This window comes from Sinocyclocheilus anshuiensis, unplaced genomic scaffold (genome assembly GCF_001515605.1).
Source record: "Sinocyclocheilus anshuiensis isolate Anshui unplaced genomic scaffold, SAMN03320099.WGS_v1.1 scaffold968, whole genome shotgun sequence".
Classification (NCBI taxonomy): domain Eukaryota; kingdom Metazoa; phylum Chordata; class Actinopteri; order Cypriniformes; family Cyprinidae; genus Sinocyclocheilus; species Sinocyclocheilus anshuiensis.
Window position 1 is genome coordinate 733,538 of NW_015549636.1, and position 14,615 is coordinate 748,152.

The following is a 14,615-nucleotide window of genomic DNA, read 5'->3' on the forward strand; positions in this document are numbered from 1 at the left end:
CGCTGTGATTGTGCTTTCAGTCTGACAGCAAAAGTGGAAAAGACCAGCAAAAAGCAAAGTCTGGTAAGATCCAAAAACTCAGTTTCTCAGTTTGAGCTGAAAGTGATCTTACCATTCAAACATTTGCGTCAGATGCATGTATGTTTATGAATATTTGTTGATAAATGTCATGGGCTCACCTTGTTTCTCAGTCACAATCTCTGTGTGATTTCAGATTTTCCTGTAATAGTTGCGGTTTCTGTGGGTTTGCTCCTGCTGGCTCTGGTTATAGCGTTAATCTTATTCAAACTGAAACGCAACAAACATGGTGAGACACAAACACACTACTGCACATTTAGAAAATATGAACTTGTCTCCCTCTGCTGGTCAAAAATACACAGTTAAAATCATCTCATTTTCTGCATCTCAGATGTTTCTCTTGTTCACACAGGCATCATTTCCTCAACAGACAGAAGACAGAAAGGGGATCATGAAACGGTGAGTTTCAGAACTGTAATCTACATCTCAATATGTGAAATGTCTAAGCTGATACTCTGTGCTTCATGTTTTGGAGATTTCACTTCTTACAGACTCAAGAAGACATTCGAGACGCCAGAGACCATTCAGATCCTGAATCAAATCCTCTCTATTCGACAGTACAGTTACCCACAAACCCCTCTGATTCACAGAATCCACTTTACTCCACGGTACAGTCACCCACAATCCCCTCTGATGGGCTCCTGTACGCTGCTGTCAGTTTCCAGAAGCATGAAGAGTCTCTCAGTGACGCTACAGTCAGATTCAGTAAAGAGGAGATTCACTCTGATTACGCATCTGTCAATCGCAACATCTCGCCAAATTAATATCACCACTGGATTTTTGTTTTTATATACAACTTGAATGGTGTCAGTCACTGAGAAAAATGACTGAATGACACAATCATTCAATTTCATCGAGCAAGTTATTGAGCAGTCAGCGACATCTACAGGTCAGTGTTGGGAAAAACCTGAAATGTTTCTCTGTGACTGAAGAAAACATCACCCCTTACCCCTTGTTTACAATGCACACGTTTGCGGCGTGTTACGGCTCCAACAAGGTTTTGTTTCGTCCTTCACGCAGTGCTAACTCACACCAGGAGCATTTCAGAAGCCATGCAACTTGATTCACGAGACCACATGATTTGCCTGTCCGACATTGTTTTTCTTGATTTTTGGGGTTCTACCATGGTTAAGTTGGCTAAATGGTTATGTTTTGTCCAGTTTAATTGTGTTTATTGCTATGTCCTGCTTTGTTGTACTGTAGCCTACATATAAAGTTAATACACTTAAAAGTTCAGTTATGTGTGACAAGGATGAAAGATTTGTAGTTGTGTTTAAGTCTGCACAGGATGTTTATTTTGTATTTAAACTGTACTGTTGGATGCGTTATCTGTCAAAAATAGACTAGGCGCCTATCTTTAGCGAAGCAGCGTGTAGAGCAACTTCTGGGATGCTTCATAAGGGTTTTTTACACTGCAAACGTCTGCGGTGTGTTATGGCTCCGACACGGCCACGGGAGCTGATCGCAGCCAGTCTTGTTAAAGCTTGTGTTTATAGCAGCTGTGTCTGCGGCACATTTCTGAAGTTTTCGTGACATTACTTTGGTGGTTGAAAGAACGTCAGTGTATGGATGTCAAATGGCCCTAAAGTTTTTGACGTCAGTTTGATTTGGATTTTTGACGCCAGTGTTTGATGTCAATTTAATGTCTTTCCAACATCAAGTTGCCCACTGGGTAATAAACTTCAGATTCAATAAGAATTTGTGAATTGTGTTTATGATACTTCTTTTATGAATATATAATTTTATTTTGTGCATGTAAAATGCTTTTTGTGAATATACATATAATTTTTATCCTTTGCATGTGAATTGTTTTTTGGTGCATGTGAATTAGGTTAGATGAATGTAAAATTGGCTGTGCATGTCTGCATCATGTCTTTTGCATGAATTATTACTGAGACTAATCTCGCTCCATATGAGCTGGATAATCCAGTTAATGGCTGCGTCTGAAATCTTACACAGCTGGATTGATGTGTACACAGCCTTATCAGGCAATGACTTTGCAGGCAGCGTTTGCAGACAAATTGACCTCACGCAACTTCTGAGGCAGAATAACAGTTTAAGGATCTAAAACAAAATAGAGTGAGCTTCGATCATAGCTAAGCAAATATTGAATTACTCTATTAGACATTTTTCATTAGAAATTAGAAGTTATTTGCTAAAGTAATCAACCCAGTATGACCCCAGCTGAGGGTCAGACAATCAAAAATGGTTTTATTCTCAATTATGTTTTCAATTACATTTGCAACTAGTAGCCTATGTACAAGCTATATAAGTTCAGACATCATATGTCAAATTCATTTGGATAATCACTATCATTTTAAAGGCAAATACACATTAATCCACATTTGTAGACACATTAATTTCATCCAATACAATTGTATAGTACACTCTGGTTTGTGATTTTTGTGGTGCTTGGCTGTGTTTTATTTTAACAACTCTTTGGAAATTTAAGGTTGAATCAAGTAGCCAGCCAACGTGAAAAAGGTCTTTTCCCCCAGCATCTTAAACTAGCATATTTTTGGACATTACATGTGTTTTACCTACTTTTTTAATGACCCCTGATTAACTTTTTTTTATTATTATTTTCTTAAATTAATCCCGAGAATATACTCTTAGAAGAAAATATTCTATATAGAATATTTTATGGATTTATTTATTTAGTTTCGTTTTAATTCACTTTACTTGCATTTTATTACATTTAATGAAACAGCTTGTAAACATACTTTATCACCAGAAAAATAAATACATAAATAAATAAACAAACATTAAAGTATTATGCCATAAATCAAGATATTTCTCCTTACAGAGAAGCTTTCTGGCATAAAGTGTTGTTTAAAATTGAGTCAAGAATCCTACACAGTAAATCCCCAAGTGTTAAATTAACACTGCTCGGAGCATATATGGTCCCACTCTAAAAGAGTGTTAAAGTAACACTGAAGCAGTGTTAAAGTTAATGAGATAATTATGTGATTAATTAAGTGCTGATTGAGCATTAGTGATGAACAGCTGCTGTTAACAAGCAGAATCACTGAAGAAAAGAGAAACACAAGAACTACAACTGACTTCAGCCACAGCCTTAGATGAAATCAACTGAAATAAAAGACATTAAATCTCTCAAGATCTCAGCAGAAGATGATTAATCATCTCCACAAACAGCATCACCAGCTTCACACATTACTAACCAGTTAGACTTTATTTCTGGAGTATCTAAGACAGAAGTTCTTTATTGAGAATTAATGTTTACATTTTTTTTCCTTCAACTTACCGTTTTTGTGAATAGTGGTTGCTTTAGTTGCCTCTTGACTTTTTAAGTTTCCCATATATGCTCCAAGCAGTGTTAATTTAACACTTGGGATTTTACTGTGTGTTGTTTTATACACAGCCCCATATAACCTTTTTCTCTGACTGTTATCTTATTTTGAATATTTGTATTATTTAAATAAATAATGATTTAGATAACATGTCTTCTCCTTGTACTTTTATGAGTTTTAATAAAGTTTTGTGAAGTGGTGAATGCGTATTGCACGAGTTGATATTCAGACATAGTCATCCAGGTTTTATTTGAATCTTTTAAGCAGTGAAGAAAGAAACAGAAACATTCGTTTGGAAATCCCATATTATGACAACTGAATACAAATGTACTGAGAGATACATACAAACAATAGGTGTTTTATATCTATCTATTTTTTAGTATTTTAACTGCTTATCTCCTGCCAATGGAAAAAAATAAATAAATATGTTATTTTTTTATTTACAGCATTAAAATGAAAGAATTAACAAGGGTAAATTAGATTTTATGATTACAAATTACACCTCTGATTGTGATTTATAGGTTGAAGAACTAGGATAATAAGCAGAAAAAATAAAGCTTGTATTGTATATAAGCATGCATTCATTATAGTCCATTTTTAAAATGCAGATAAACAACAGCAGAAGTGTGATTTACCCATGAACCTGTAGTTAATGGTTACATTTATGTATGCTCTTTTTTACTTTATTTTACATTTTAAAATTTTTAATTATTTTAATCATTTTTATTTTCAGTTTTTAGTCATTATGAATCTATTTTGATTATTTGATGATATTTTAATTCCTTTTATGTAAAGCACTTTGAATACCTTTGTGAATGAAACTTGCCTTACCCAGAATTGTGTGTACTTTTGTTTGTGGTTTTTGAGAATGAAAAAAAGGCACATCACAACCTGTCCATCAGTCTAATGTGAAGAGCTTCACTCAACGACAGATTCATTTACAATACAGTTTGATTGGACACACAACTAGCATCAAAGGTTATATATTAAGCAGTTAGTTAGACAATCATATTTATTTTGCATCCAAACTACGTGAATCTTCTTCTTCTTCTTCTTCCTCCTCCTCCTCTTCTTCTTCTTCTTCTTCTGTCACTTGCTTTAAGATTGTTAACCGACCTTCACCTGTTATATAACCCAGTCTTGTAATTGCTGCAGCTGCTAAAACTATAACTGCAGTAACTATTAGCATTCCAGCCCAACTAGAAAAAAGCCTTCAGGAACTGTCTGCGGCATGTTGAAGTGCTCTGTGCTGTAATAGTGCCCTCTGTTGTTTCGCAGCATTCGCTCCATCTCCTCTAGCAGCTCTGTGACCTGATCTGTGTTTCGTCTGTCTCTGTTGTTGAACGAGTGATATCTGCCATCACACTGGTCGATCAGACGCTGGAGATCAGGACTTCGTCTGATGTGATCTTCCACAGATTCACCGTTCAGATGATCAGCGTGAGTGAAGAGGATGAAGGTGTAATTCACAGCATCTTCTCCAAAATTGTTCTGAATCCACGTCACAAAGTTCCTCTCTTCTTCTGTGAGTTTCACATCCAGCCTGATGACCAGCAGAATCACATGAGGACCAGAAGCAGACGTAAGAGCACTGTTCTTTATCTCATTCATCAGATCCTCTTCACTGACTGCTGGGTTAAACAGTCCTGGAGTGTCGACTGCTGTGATGGTTCTTTGGCCCACAGCTGCTTTTTTACTCATACAAACTGAAGTAACAGCATTCTCGCTAAATATACTTTCGCCCAGGATTGTGTTTCCAGTTGCACTCTTGCCTGATCCAGTTTTTCCTAGCAGCAAAAGCCTCAGATCTGCAGGTCAGAGAGAAGGTAACACTGATGAGGGGTGTCCAGTGCTGCTGCTATAAGGCCACCTTCCAGCAGAGTTAACTCCAAGCCTAATTAAACACACCTGAACCAGCTGATCAAAGTCTTCTGGATTATTTGAAAACGTCAGTGTGTTGAAGCAGGGCTGAAAGTAAACTCTGCAGGACTGTGGTCCTCCAGGAACTGAGTTTGCAGCCCTGCCCTAAATTCTCTGTGTGTACAAAACACAACTCGCTCCTGAAACTGCTGACACTGTGGTAACCATAGCAACATTCTGGCATCTTGGCATCATGGTCGGTATCCTCTATTCTGAACCAAGTAATATTGGTTCAAAAACACACAAAAACAGATATGCACTAACCTTGTTCATAAGCTTTCTTTAATTCATCAATCAGATATATGACTTTGCTTTCTAACTCCAGTTTCTTCTGACTCAAAGAGTCAAAGTTTCTCTGTAACTGGTCTTTCCCATCAGTGAGATCTTTGATTCTGGTCTCCAGCTCCAGTTTCTTCTGATTCAAAGAGTTGAAATTGTTCTGCAGTTGATCTCTTTCAGTAATCAGATCAGTGTAACTGTCCTGTAAGTCGTTGATAGTTTTACTTAACTCCTCAACTGTGTTCCTGTAACTCAGCAGGTCTTTCTCTGCTTTGATGATGAAGACCAGCAGAAGAGCACAAATGAGACTCAGTGTCACCAACCATCTACTTCCTCCTGACAAACAGGGAGAAAACACACAAATATCAATTATTAACAGTTCACTGCATATTACAGTGTTTGCATAATTATTATGAAAGTCAATATTCTGAGAATACTAATATCTTTTGAAGCACATTTAAAAATTTCCAAACCACATTAATCTTAATAACTAAGATTAACTTTGTATACAATCATTTATAAGTGATATGTAGTTGCTAATGAAGGCTGGAAGTGAAAACACCTTTCCTTCAGTGGCTCAGAAAAGGTCCAATGTGGTTTATTTATTTGCTCTTGGCTGACATGTGGCATTGCTATGGCCTGCTTTTGGCCAAGATCTGGCAAACAGGAGCGGTCCACCCAAGTGCCATCATTACACATGTGCCAGATGTGGGCCGGATCTGGGCCGACACTATGCTGCTATCTGTCTCCAGTGCTACCATTGTTCAGGGCCCATATTTATCAAACTTCTGAGAATTACTCACAAGAGCACTGCTAAAAATTGACTTAAAGGTGTCATCGGATGCGAAATGCACTTTTACATGTTATTTGAACTGAAATGTGTGTTGGCAGTGTGTGTACACAACCACCCTAAAATGATAAAAGTCCACCCAGTGTTTTTTTTTATATAATCTCCTAAAATCATCCCTTTCTCAAATCGAGCCGTTCTCAGATTCCTGTCTGTGTGACGTCACACAGACCCAGGCCCCTCCCACGATTGTTGATTGACAGTGGCGTCAGTCTTTGGTTTTATCACAGCCCCGCCCTGAGTGACTGTCATCAGTCCACCATTGTTTCACCGCCGGAGCAGATGTAGACAAGAATGACTCCTAAGCGATTGAGGTGTTCTGTTGTTGGATGTAATAATGAACATAGCAGTCGTCATTTACTCCCGACATCTGAGCCGCTGAAGACGCAGTGGATTACATTTGTTTTTGAAGGGAATTCGCCCCCCGATCTAACTAAATGCATCTATGTTCGCGCAAATCATTCGTGATCCAGCTTCACCAACAGAAGAATGGAGTATAAGGTTTTTTTTATGAATCTTTGCAAATCGCCTTTCCTAATAATGTGCTAATTAGCAAGTTCCGCGGCTAAAGTTTACAGTCTCTCAGAGAACAGCTCGTCACCCCACAGAAGAGAGGGGCGGGGTCAGCAGAGCTCATTAGCATTTAAAGGGACATGCAACAAAACGGCTTGCTCTGAAAAGAGCTGTTTTTGACAGGGTAAAAAGGTGTTTTTTACACTATCATTGAGAAATTTTAACCAAAGTATGTTATAGACTTTTCATTAAGACCCTAAAGAATCATATCAACTTGAACTTGAACTTGGAAAATGGGCATCCAATGACCCCTTAAAGAGTAACAAAAATTCTTGGCTCAAAGCTGCTCTTAAAAGGTAGTTATCCAGCATCTCAGTTGTAATTTAAGTGAAGTGTAGGACTAAATCTTGAGTGTCAGTCTTAAGCCCGAGACACACTGCCCGATTTTCAGCTGTCCCAGACGAAAGATTGGCATCTTGAAACAATCATGGGGATTTCTGTGAACATGGCTCCTAACCGGTGGTCCTATGTCACAGTGTGATCGGCAATGATCCTATAGGATTACTAAAACCGTGCAGTGTGTAGAAGGCTTCAGAGATGATTCACAAGACAGATTTTGGATGACGACATAGGCATGGACCAATCCCTGAATATTTCCATATCTAAGAATATTCTCAGATAAATTCACATTGAATGGTGAAATTCCTAAAAGAAGTTTACATTCAACACACATTTGACAATAAATAATTTTTAAGAGAACACATTGTGATATACACATTGGAAATTAACGATAAACACATTTTCCACCGTGTCTTAATTACAAATTGTAAACCGGTGTGTTGTTAACTGACCTGCCTATGCCGATAAATGATACGATAGTCAGAGATATCAACTGTTGCTGATGCCTTTGGTGATAGCAAGATGATGATGATTACTATTATTATTATTATCTATAAAAAATGGACTATAGGCAGCTATCTTTAGCGATGCAGCGTGGAGAACCGCTTCTGGGACGCTTCAGATACGGCTGGTATAAATACAAGCATTGACTAGATTGGACGCGATCAGCTCTGGGGACTGTGTTGGAGCTTTAGAAAAACTGGGCTTCAGACATGTGCAGTGTAAATAAGAGGCAAGATATTTATTCATTATACAGTGTAGATAGCTTCACTTATTATAACGGGAGTGCTTTTAAACTGCATAATGCTCGCGCTAGACTGAAGTCATGTTCTTTGGTAATGTAAATGTTCTTTGCTCCTTTTCTGTAGCTGATTTTTGAATAACAGAGATAATGTAAGCATTATAATTAGTAACTTACGATTTTTATATTAAATTGTTATCATGTTAAATACAAATTCAGTCATATTTTTGCATTAGACTGCTTTTAGCCTTATGCTGGTGTTGGTTCACTTTCCGGCAATCAAACTAAGCAAATAATTATATAAATCAGCGTTCTAACAGGCTGACGATAGGACAATATGACATTTGAGCATATTGCCCCACACTACTATATAGCCTAGATTTTATGATATAACCAGCCACCATGGATTTCAAAAGAAAACCGAACTGGTGGGAGGAAGAAGCGCTATTGCTTGTTAAATTAGTCGAACAGCGGAAACATGTTATAAAAGGCAAGCATAGTGTTTGTGTGTGTGTGTGTGTGTGTGTGTGTGTGTATATATGTATATGCGTGTGTGTGTGTGTGTGTGTATATGTATATGTGAGTGTGTGTGTGTGTGTAGCACAACTGCTATATATAGCATAACTTTTCACCATCGATGTCTGATTTTATGTTTACAGTTTTGAGGAAGCTGTCATGACATTTAGGGAAAAGGTGCAATAGTTTTATTAAAAGTGCTCACCGGATTGTGTTCCGATTAAACGTTCTTCTCGGATTCTTTCATAAGAGAATGACAGCATTATGTCTGATGAATTTCTTCTTTGTAGAATAATTTCTCCATGTACACAAGTTGTTTTCTTTGTTTGTTGGATATTAGGAATAAAACATTCGTTCTGTGGTATTAACAGAGCTTGTGTTATTCTTTCATCCATTGGACTGTTTGTTTCAAAATTCTCCCAAACTATTTTTTTGCTTGCTCTTGTCTCTCTCTCTTTTCTTGTACTGTTCTTCTTCTTGTCTTGTGTCTAGCAGTTCATTGGACAATTAAGTGATTAATTAAGTGCTGATTGAGCGTTAGTGACGGACACATGCTGTTAACTGACCTCCGGCCACAGCTTTAGATGAAATCAACTGAAATAAAAGCAGAGGATGATTAAACAACTCCACAAACAGCATCACCAGCTTCACACATTACTAACCAGACTGACTTTAATTCTGTCAGACGACTACAGAAGATGGGATTGAGAATTACAGAGGTTTAGATGATGAGGTTAGTGACTGGTTTATTTTAGTTGGATTCTTGACCCTTGATAACTTATGTTACTTTTTTCCTCACTCCTGTAACTGTGTTTATAAAACACATTCATTGTCCATCACCAAAAATTAATACATACTGTAATCTCAAAAAAAGATACACAATATAAAACACTGCGTTTCATTCACCATCATCTCACAGAGAACAGAATAATGAAGTTGTAGGGATTTTCTATTTCATAGATATTTACATGGTGGAATTTCTTTGTGTCTTCTCATATGTGAGCCTGGAGCACAAAAGCAGTCTTAAGTCGCTGGTGTATATTTGTAGCAATAGCCAACAATACATTGTATGGGTCAAAATTATAGATTTTTCTTTTATGCCAAAAATCATTGGGATATTAAGTAAAGATCATGTTCCATGAAGATATTTTGTAAATTTCCTACTGTAAATATATCAAAACTTAATGTTTGATTAGTAATATGCATGGCTAAGAACTTCATTTGGACAACTTTAAAGATGATTTTCTCAATATTTAGATATTTATGCACCCTCAGATTCCAGATTTTCAAATAGTTGTATATCGGCCAAACATCAGTGGCAAGCTTATTTATTCAGCTTTCAGATGATGTATAAATCTCAATAAAAAATGTAAAAAAAGACCCTTATGACTGGGTTTGTGGTCCAGGGTCACATATAGTCTTTAATAGAGATAAAACTTGAAACCAACACAATATTTTTTATTTATTTTTTTTGCTAGGAAATTATACGCTGCAAAACAGGAAATATTTATTGCAGTAATTTTCTCCAGCAAATAAATAAACAATAAAGCTTGATGTTGCAATGCATGCTGGGTACCATATTTGCATGAAACTTATAGTCTCCCAATATGCATTGCAACATGAATACATTTTGCAGATAAATTGTCGTATTTCTATTTTTTATTTATTTTTTCTGTTGTGACTTCAGTTGCTTGTTTTGTGATGTTCAGGGCTTTTCTCTATATTTAGTTGATTGTCACCTTTGTGGCCATTCATATGCTGATTCTTGATATCTGTGTCTAAAAGATGCTGTTGGTCAAACCTTTCTGTCCACATTGTTATTACAATAAGTACCATAATATTATACATCAATCATATGATTAGAGCTTTAGACTCTGAATGAAATCAGTGAATCCGGTCACTACATGATGATAATGTATAATACAATGTGTGACTGTTTTTCTGTGACCATCCATTTGTGTGATAATTGCCGTTTCTGTGGGTTTGATTCTGTTGATTGTGTTTAGAGCTCGTGTTATTTAAACTGAAATGCTGCAGCAGACGTGACGAGACAGAAACTACAATCAATGATTTTGACACCAACATTCATCAAAACACTGGACTTTTCCATAACACCTCACAATAAGTATTTATAGTGAAGTACTTCTAATAAAAAACTGTTTGTGTATGTAAAAGGCTTGGTGGGTGGTTCATAGCTGAAATAATGTGTGATTTGTCAAGTGTAATGTTTTTTTTTTCTTTTAAAGTTCAGCAGGTTCCAACTGTACATGTAAATGTAAATGTAAATGCTCCTGCAAATAAAACATTCTGTGGTTCATTTAAATGAAGTATGCAGTGAAACACACACGCCTGTGTGTGAAGAACAGGCGATCTTTGTTTCCATTCTGAACTTTCACTCTGCTTTATCACTGTTAAGGCATGTTCACTGTTAAGGCCAAGGACGATAACTAAAAAGATAACAATAAAGAGATTTAGCTCTAAAAATCGTTCTCAGTATTAAAGAATAGCAGAGTCCACACCACACCACATGCTGTAACAAGCTCGAGAATTTAAAGCGGCAGACGAGCGTGCACTTAGAATAGATATCGTCCGCTGGTGTGGACGCTAGTTATCGTTACAGTTATCCTTCTTGGTGTGAACAGGCCTTTATAGACTTAAAAAAAAAACAATGAAAGTTAAGCTATCTTGTCAGTTAAAATGGTTTAATGTTTAACTTTAAAATAAAGAATAGACCTTCAAATATAACAAAAATGCAATGAAGGTTTATAAAAAGTGCAAACAGGAAGGTTTTTTGGTCCAATCTCCATGCACAAGTTTCAAATATTTACAGCCATTAATACTATATTATCTTAAAGTATTGTACATGCAATAAAATTAAATCTCATATATCAGTATTTTTCACCTTATAAACACAAACTTTATTATTTTTATTGAATTGGGTGATAAAATTGAGTGATATTTACTTTTAAATTTAGGCAATTTTTTACAACTGAAAATGTTAAGATTTGATTTTGCATTTTGCACTAATGCATCATTAAAAAACACAAGCCCCTGCCCCTTTAATCACAGATGCTAAAAGTGCCCTTTTGGCCCAATCTAGATTGCAAACATCATGAAAAAAGAATGTAAAGATGAAGGAAAAAAAGTATATAATTTGCTTCAGAAAAGAAAAAAAATCTCATATTTTCTTTTTGTATGGCTTTTTTGAATTGTAATTACTTCCGAAAAGTAGAAAGAACGGATTAATTTAGTCAACTAGATTAATTTCAGTTTACTAAATAAAAAAAAAGACTATTTACAGTGTAGCGTATCATATTAGGTGATTTAATTTACACTAACCTTCATATGTGATGCCATTATGTCTCATGCAGCTGTCATTCAGTCTCTCTGTTTGACTTCGATCTAAAACAGAAACTGAAAGTGTGTCAACTGAACTTTGACCATTGAATGTCAGCTTGATGCTTCATTGGCCAGGACCATGAACAATGCCAGTTTATCTCAGAATTTAATCGGAGCTGGTATTGGTTACTATTTGAATGGAGTAACTCATGGACCAACAGGTGTTACAGTATATAAGCTCCAATATATTGTGTTGCAGTCAGGGCTGGGCTTGCTTGTTTGTTTTTAATATAAAAAGTTCAAGTTTTGGCATTTGTAAAAGCCCTTCCACACTAAAAGTGAAATAAATAAGCCTCAGGCTGAAGGAAATGTAAATTCACGTCTGTACAGTAGAAGGTGCAGCTCAAACAAACCTTTCAGCTGAGAGACGAGCAGAAACACAGATGAAACATCATCATCTGAACCTCTGTTAATTCTCATTCAGCGCTTCTGTAGACATCTGACAGAAATAGTCAATTCAGTTAGTAATGAGTTAAGCTGGTGAAGCTGTTTGTGGAGTTGTTTAATCATTCTCTGCTGAGATCACAAAAGATTTAATGTCTTCTTTTATTTCAGTTGATTTCATCTAAGCTGTGGCTGGAATTCTTGAACAGTTGGATTTCTTGTGTTTCTGCTCGTCTCGTCTCTTTTTAACTCTTCTTGAGATGATTATATAAAGAAAACTGGTTAAGACTTCATCCAATTTAGGGTATAGCTGAGATTCTGCATTGGCTGACAGTAACTCTTGAAGGGTCAGAAATGAGCTTGAATGATTAATTAAACGTTAATGATATCTTATAAAATTAAGAGTTTGAAGGGCTGTCAGTAGAAACCTGTTGTAGTGAGTGCTGAATTACAGCAGAGGGCAGCAAATCACCATTACACTGCTCTAGCCATCTTGTCCATTTGTACCTTGTGTTTGAGACTTATGGTCAAGAGACCATAAGTCTTATGACCATAAGTCTTATGGTTTGAGACTTATGGTCATGTTTTGACATTGGTGGGGACCATAAACTTTTATATTAACTGTTGTGGACTGCTGTCTTGAACTGGGTGCGATACCTGCGAGTCGTTCTAAACGTGGTTGCACTTTCGTGGGGAAGTCGTGGCCTAATGGTTAGAGAGTCGGACTCGTAACCCAAAGGTTGTGGGTTCGAGTCTCGTACCGGCAGGGATTGTAGGTGGGGGGAGTGAATGTACAGTGCTCTCTCCCACCTTCAATACCACGACTGAGGTGCCCTTGAGCAAGGCACCGAGCCCCCAACTGCTCCCCGGGCGCCGCAGCATAAATGGCTGCCCACTGCTCCGGGTGTGTGTTCACGGTTTGTGTGTGTTCACTGCTGTGTGTGTGCACTTTGGATGGGTAAATGCAGAGCACTAATTCCTAGTATGGGTCACCATACTTGGCCACATGTCACGTCACTTTTTTCACACTTCTCCTCCGTTGTGCGACCACCTTACTGCACGTTCTTACTCCGTCCTTGAAAGCGCGCAGTTTTCTAACGTATTTACTTTAACTTCCTATGTAATGTATGACATTACAGATGAGTCCGAAATTACATTTTGTAATTTGTAATTGTTTGATCAAAATTATTGCTAGGGACAGTTTGGTAGTCGCTGGATATTGGTAGGGACATGTCCCTGGCGTCCCCCTTAATTCTACGCCCCTGCTTATGATATCAGTCGCTTCGAGTTACTATACCTGTACAAAAGCAGTCAATTATGCTGCTTTATGTTGCAAATCATTTTATCTCATTATCAGAATCATAAACACGCTGATTTGTACCGCAAGCAGTTTTACCATTTACTGCACTTTGTTGTTCTTTCAGTCATTTATCAATAACAGCTAATGAATCTGAAGCCTCGTATATTCACCAAAAATAAAAAATAAATACTTCCATAAAACTCATATTATTGTCATGACAAGGAGATAAATGTTTTTGCACATTGAGATGAGATTACATGCAAACACAATCATAAACATCAGAAATGCTTCTGCAATGCACTAAACCCTCAAAGTGCTTCAAGAACATGGTTGTGGCTGATTTTCTCTGAAAGCAGAAATGAAAGGATGTGGGATCCACAAATAGATTGTAATAGATGATGACATACCAGAAGAGCCTGCTGATCTCTTAGAACACTGTGTAAATCTTATGTTCATTGAATGTTGTGAAAGGCCATGAAATTGATAGAGATGCACCCTGTGCATCTACTGTATGCTCTTACTGAAACAATTGTCACTCATGACAGCTTTTCTGTGATTTCTGTGATGAATGCAGAATGAAGCTTTAAATCCCTTGAAACAGTTACTCATGCTGTTATATTAATATACTGACGTGTCATCTGCCTTGTATGTGTTTATACAGCATGTTTCTCTGCATGTCTTTCCCACATATCGGCTCTGTCTGCAGAGCAGGTGGGTGGAAACCTTACAGAGAATAAGGAAGCAGAAATGTGAGAGAGACCGATGGGGGGGGGGTGCTTATGATGACAACTTAAACTTGCATTGATGCATCTGGCAGATGCTTTCATCCAAAGCAACTTAAACAGCATTCAAGGTTCACATTTCATCAGCTCTTGCTCTCCCTGGATTGTGATCTGATCTGGTTTTTCTCTGAATATCTGAACCAGA

At 37.0% G+C, this 14,615-nt stretch overlaps 1 protein-coding gene and 1 long non-coding RNA gene across 2 annotated transcripts; one reads left to right on the forward strand and one right to left on the reverse strand.

Moving 5' to 3' along the window:
• On the forward strand, nucleotides 1-1,164 carry LOC107659767 (uncharacterized). The gene is made up of 4 exons (XR_001630945.1): nucleotides 1-63; nucleotides 215-307; nucleotides 431-477; nucleotides 570-1,164. It is a non-coding gene; the product is annotated as an uncharacterized LOC107659767 (long non-coding RNA).
• A 3,294-nt stretch (nucleotides 1,165-4,458) lies between these two features.
• On the reverse strand, nucleotides 4,459-6,349 carry LOC107659761 (GTPase IMAP family member 7-like). Its single transcript, XM_016448791.1, has 3 exons — nucleotides 6,232-6,349; nucleotides 5,574-5,924; nucleotides 4,459-5,206 (listed from the first exon to the last, which is right to left on the reverse strand). Exons 1-3 carry the CDS (start codon nucleotides 6,347-6,349, stop codon nucleotides 4,572-4,574), a joined length of 1,104 nt encoding a protein of 367 aa, XP_016304277.1. The 3' UTR covers nucleotides 4,459-4,571.
• Between the last annotated feature and the right edge of the window lie 8,266 nt (nucleotides 6,350-14,615).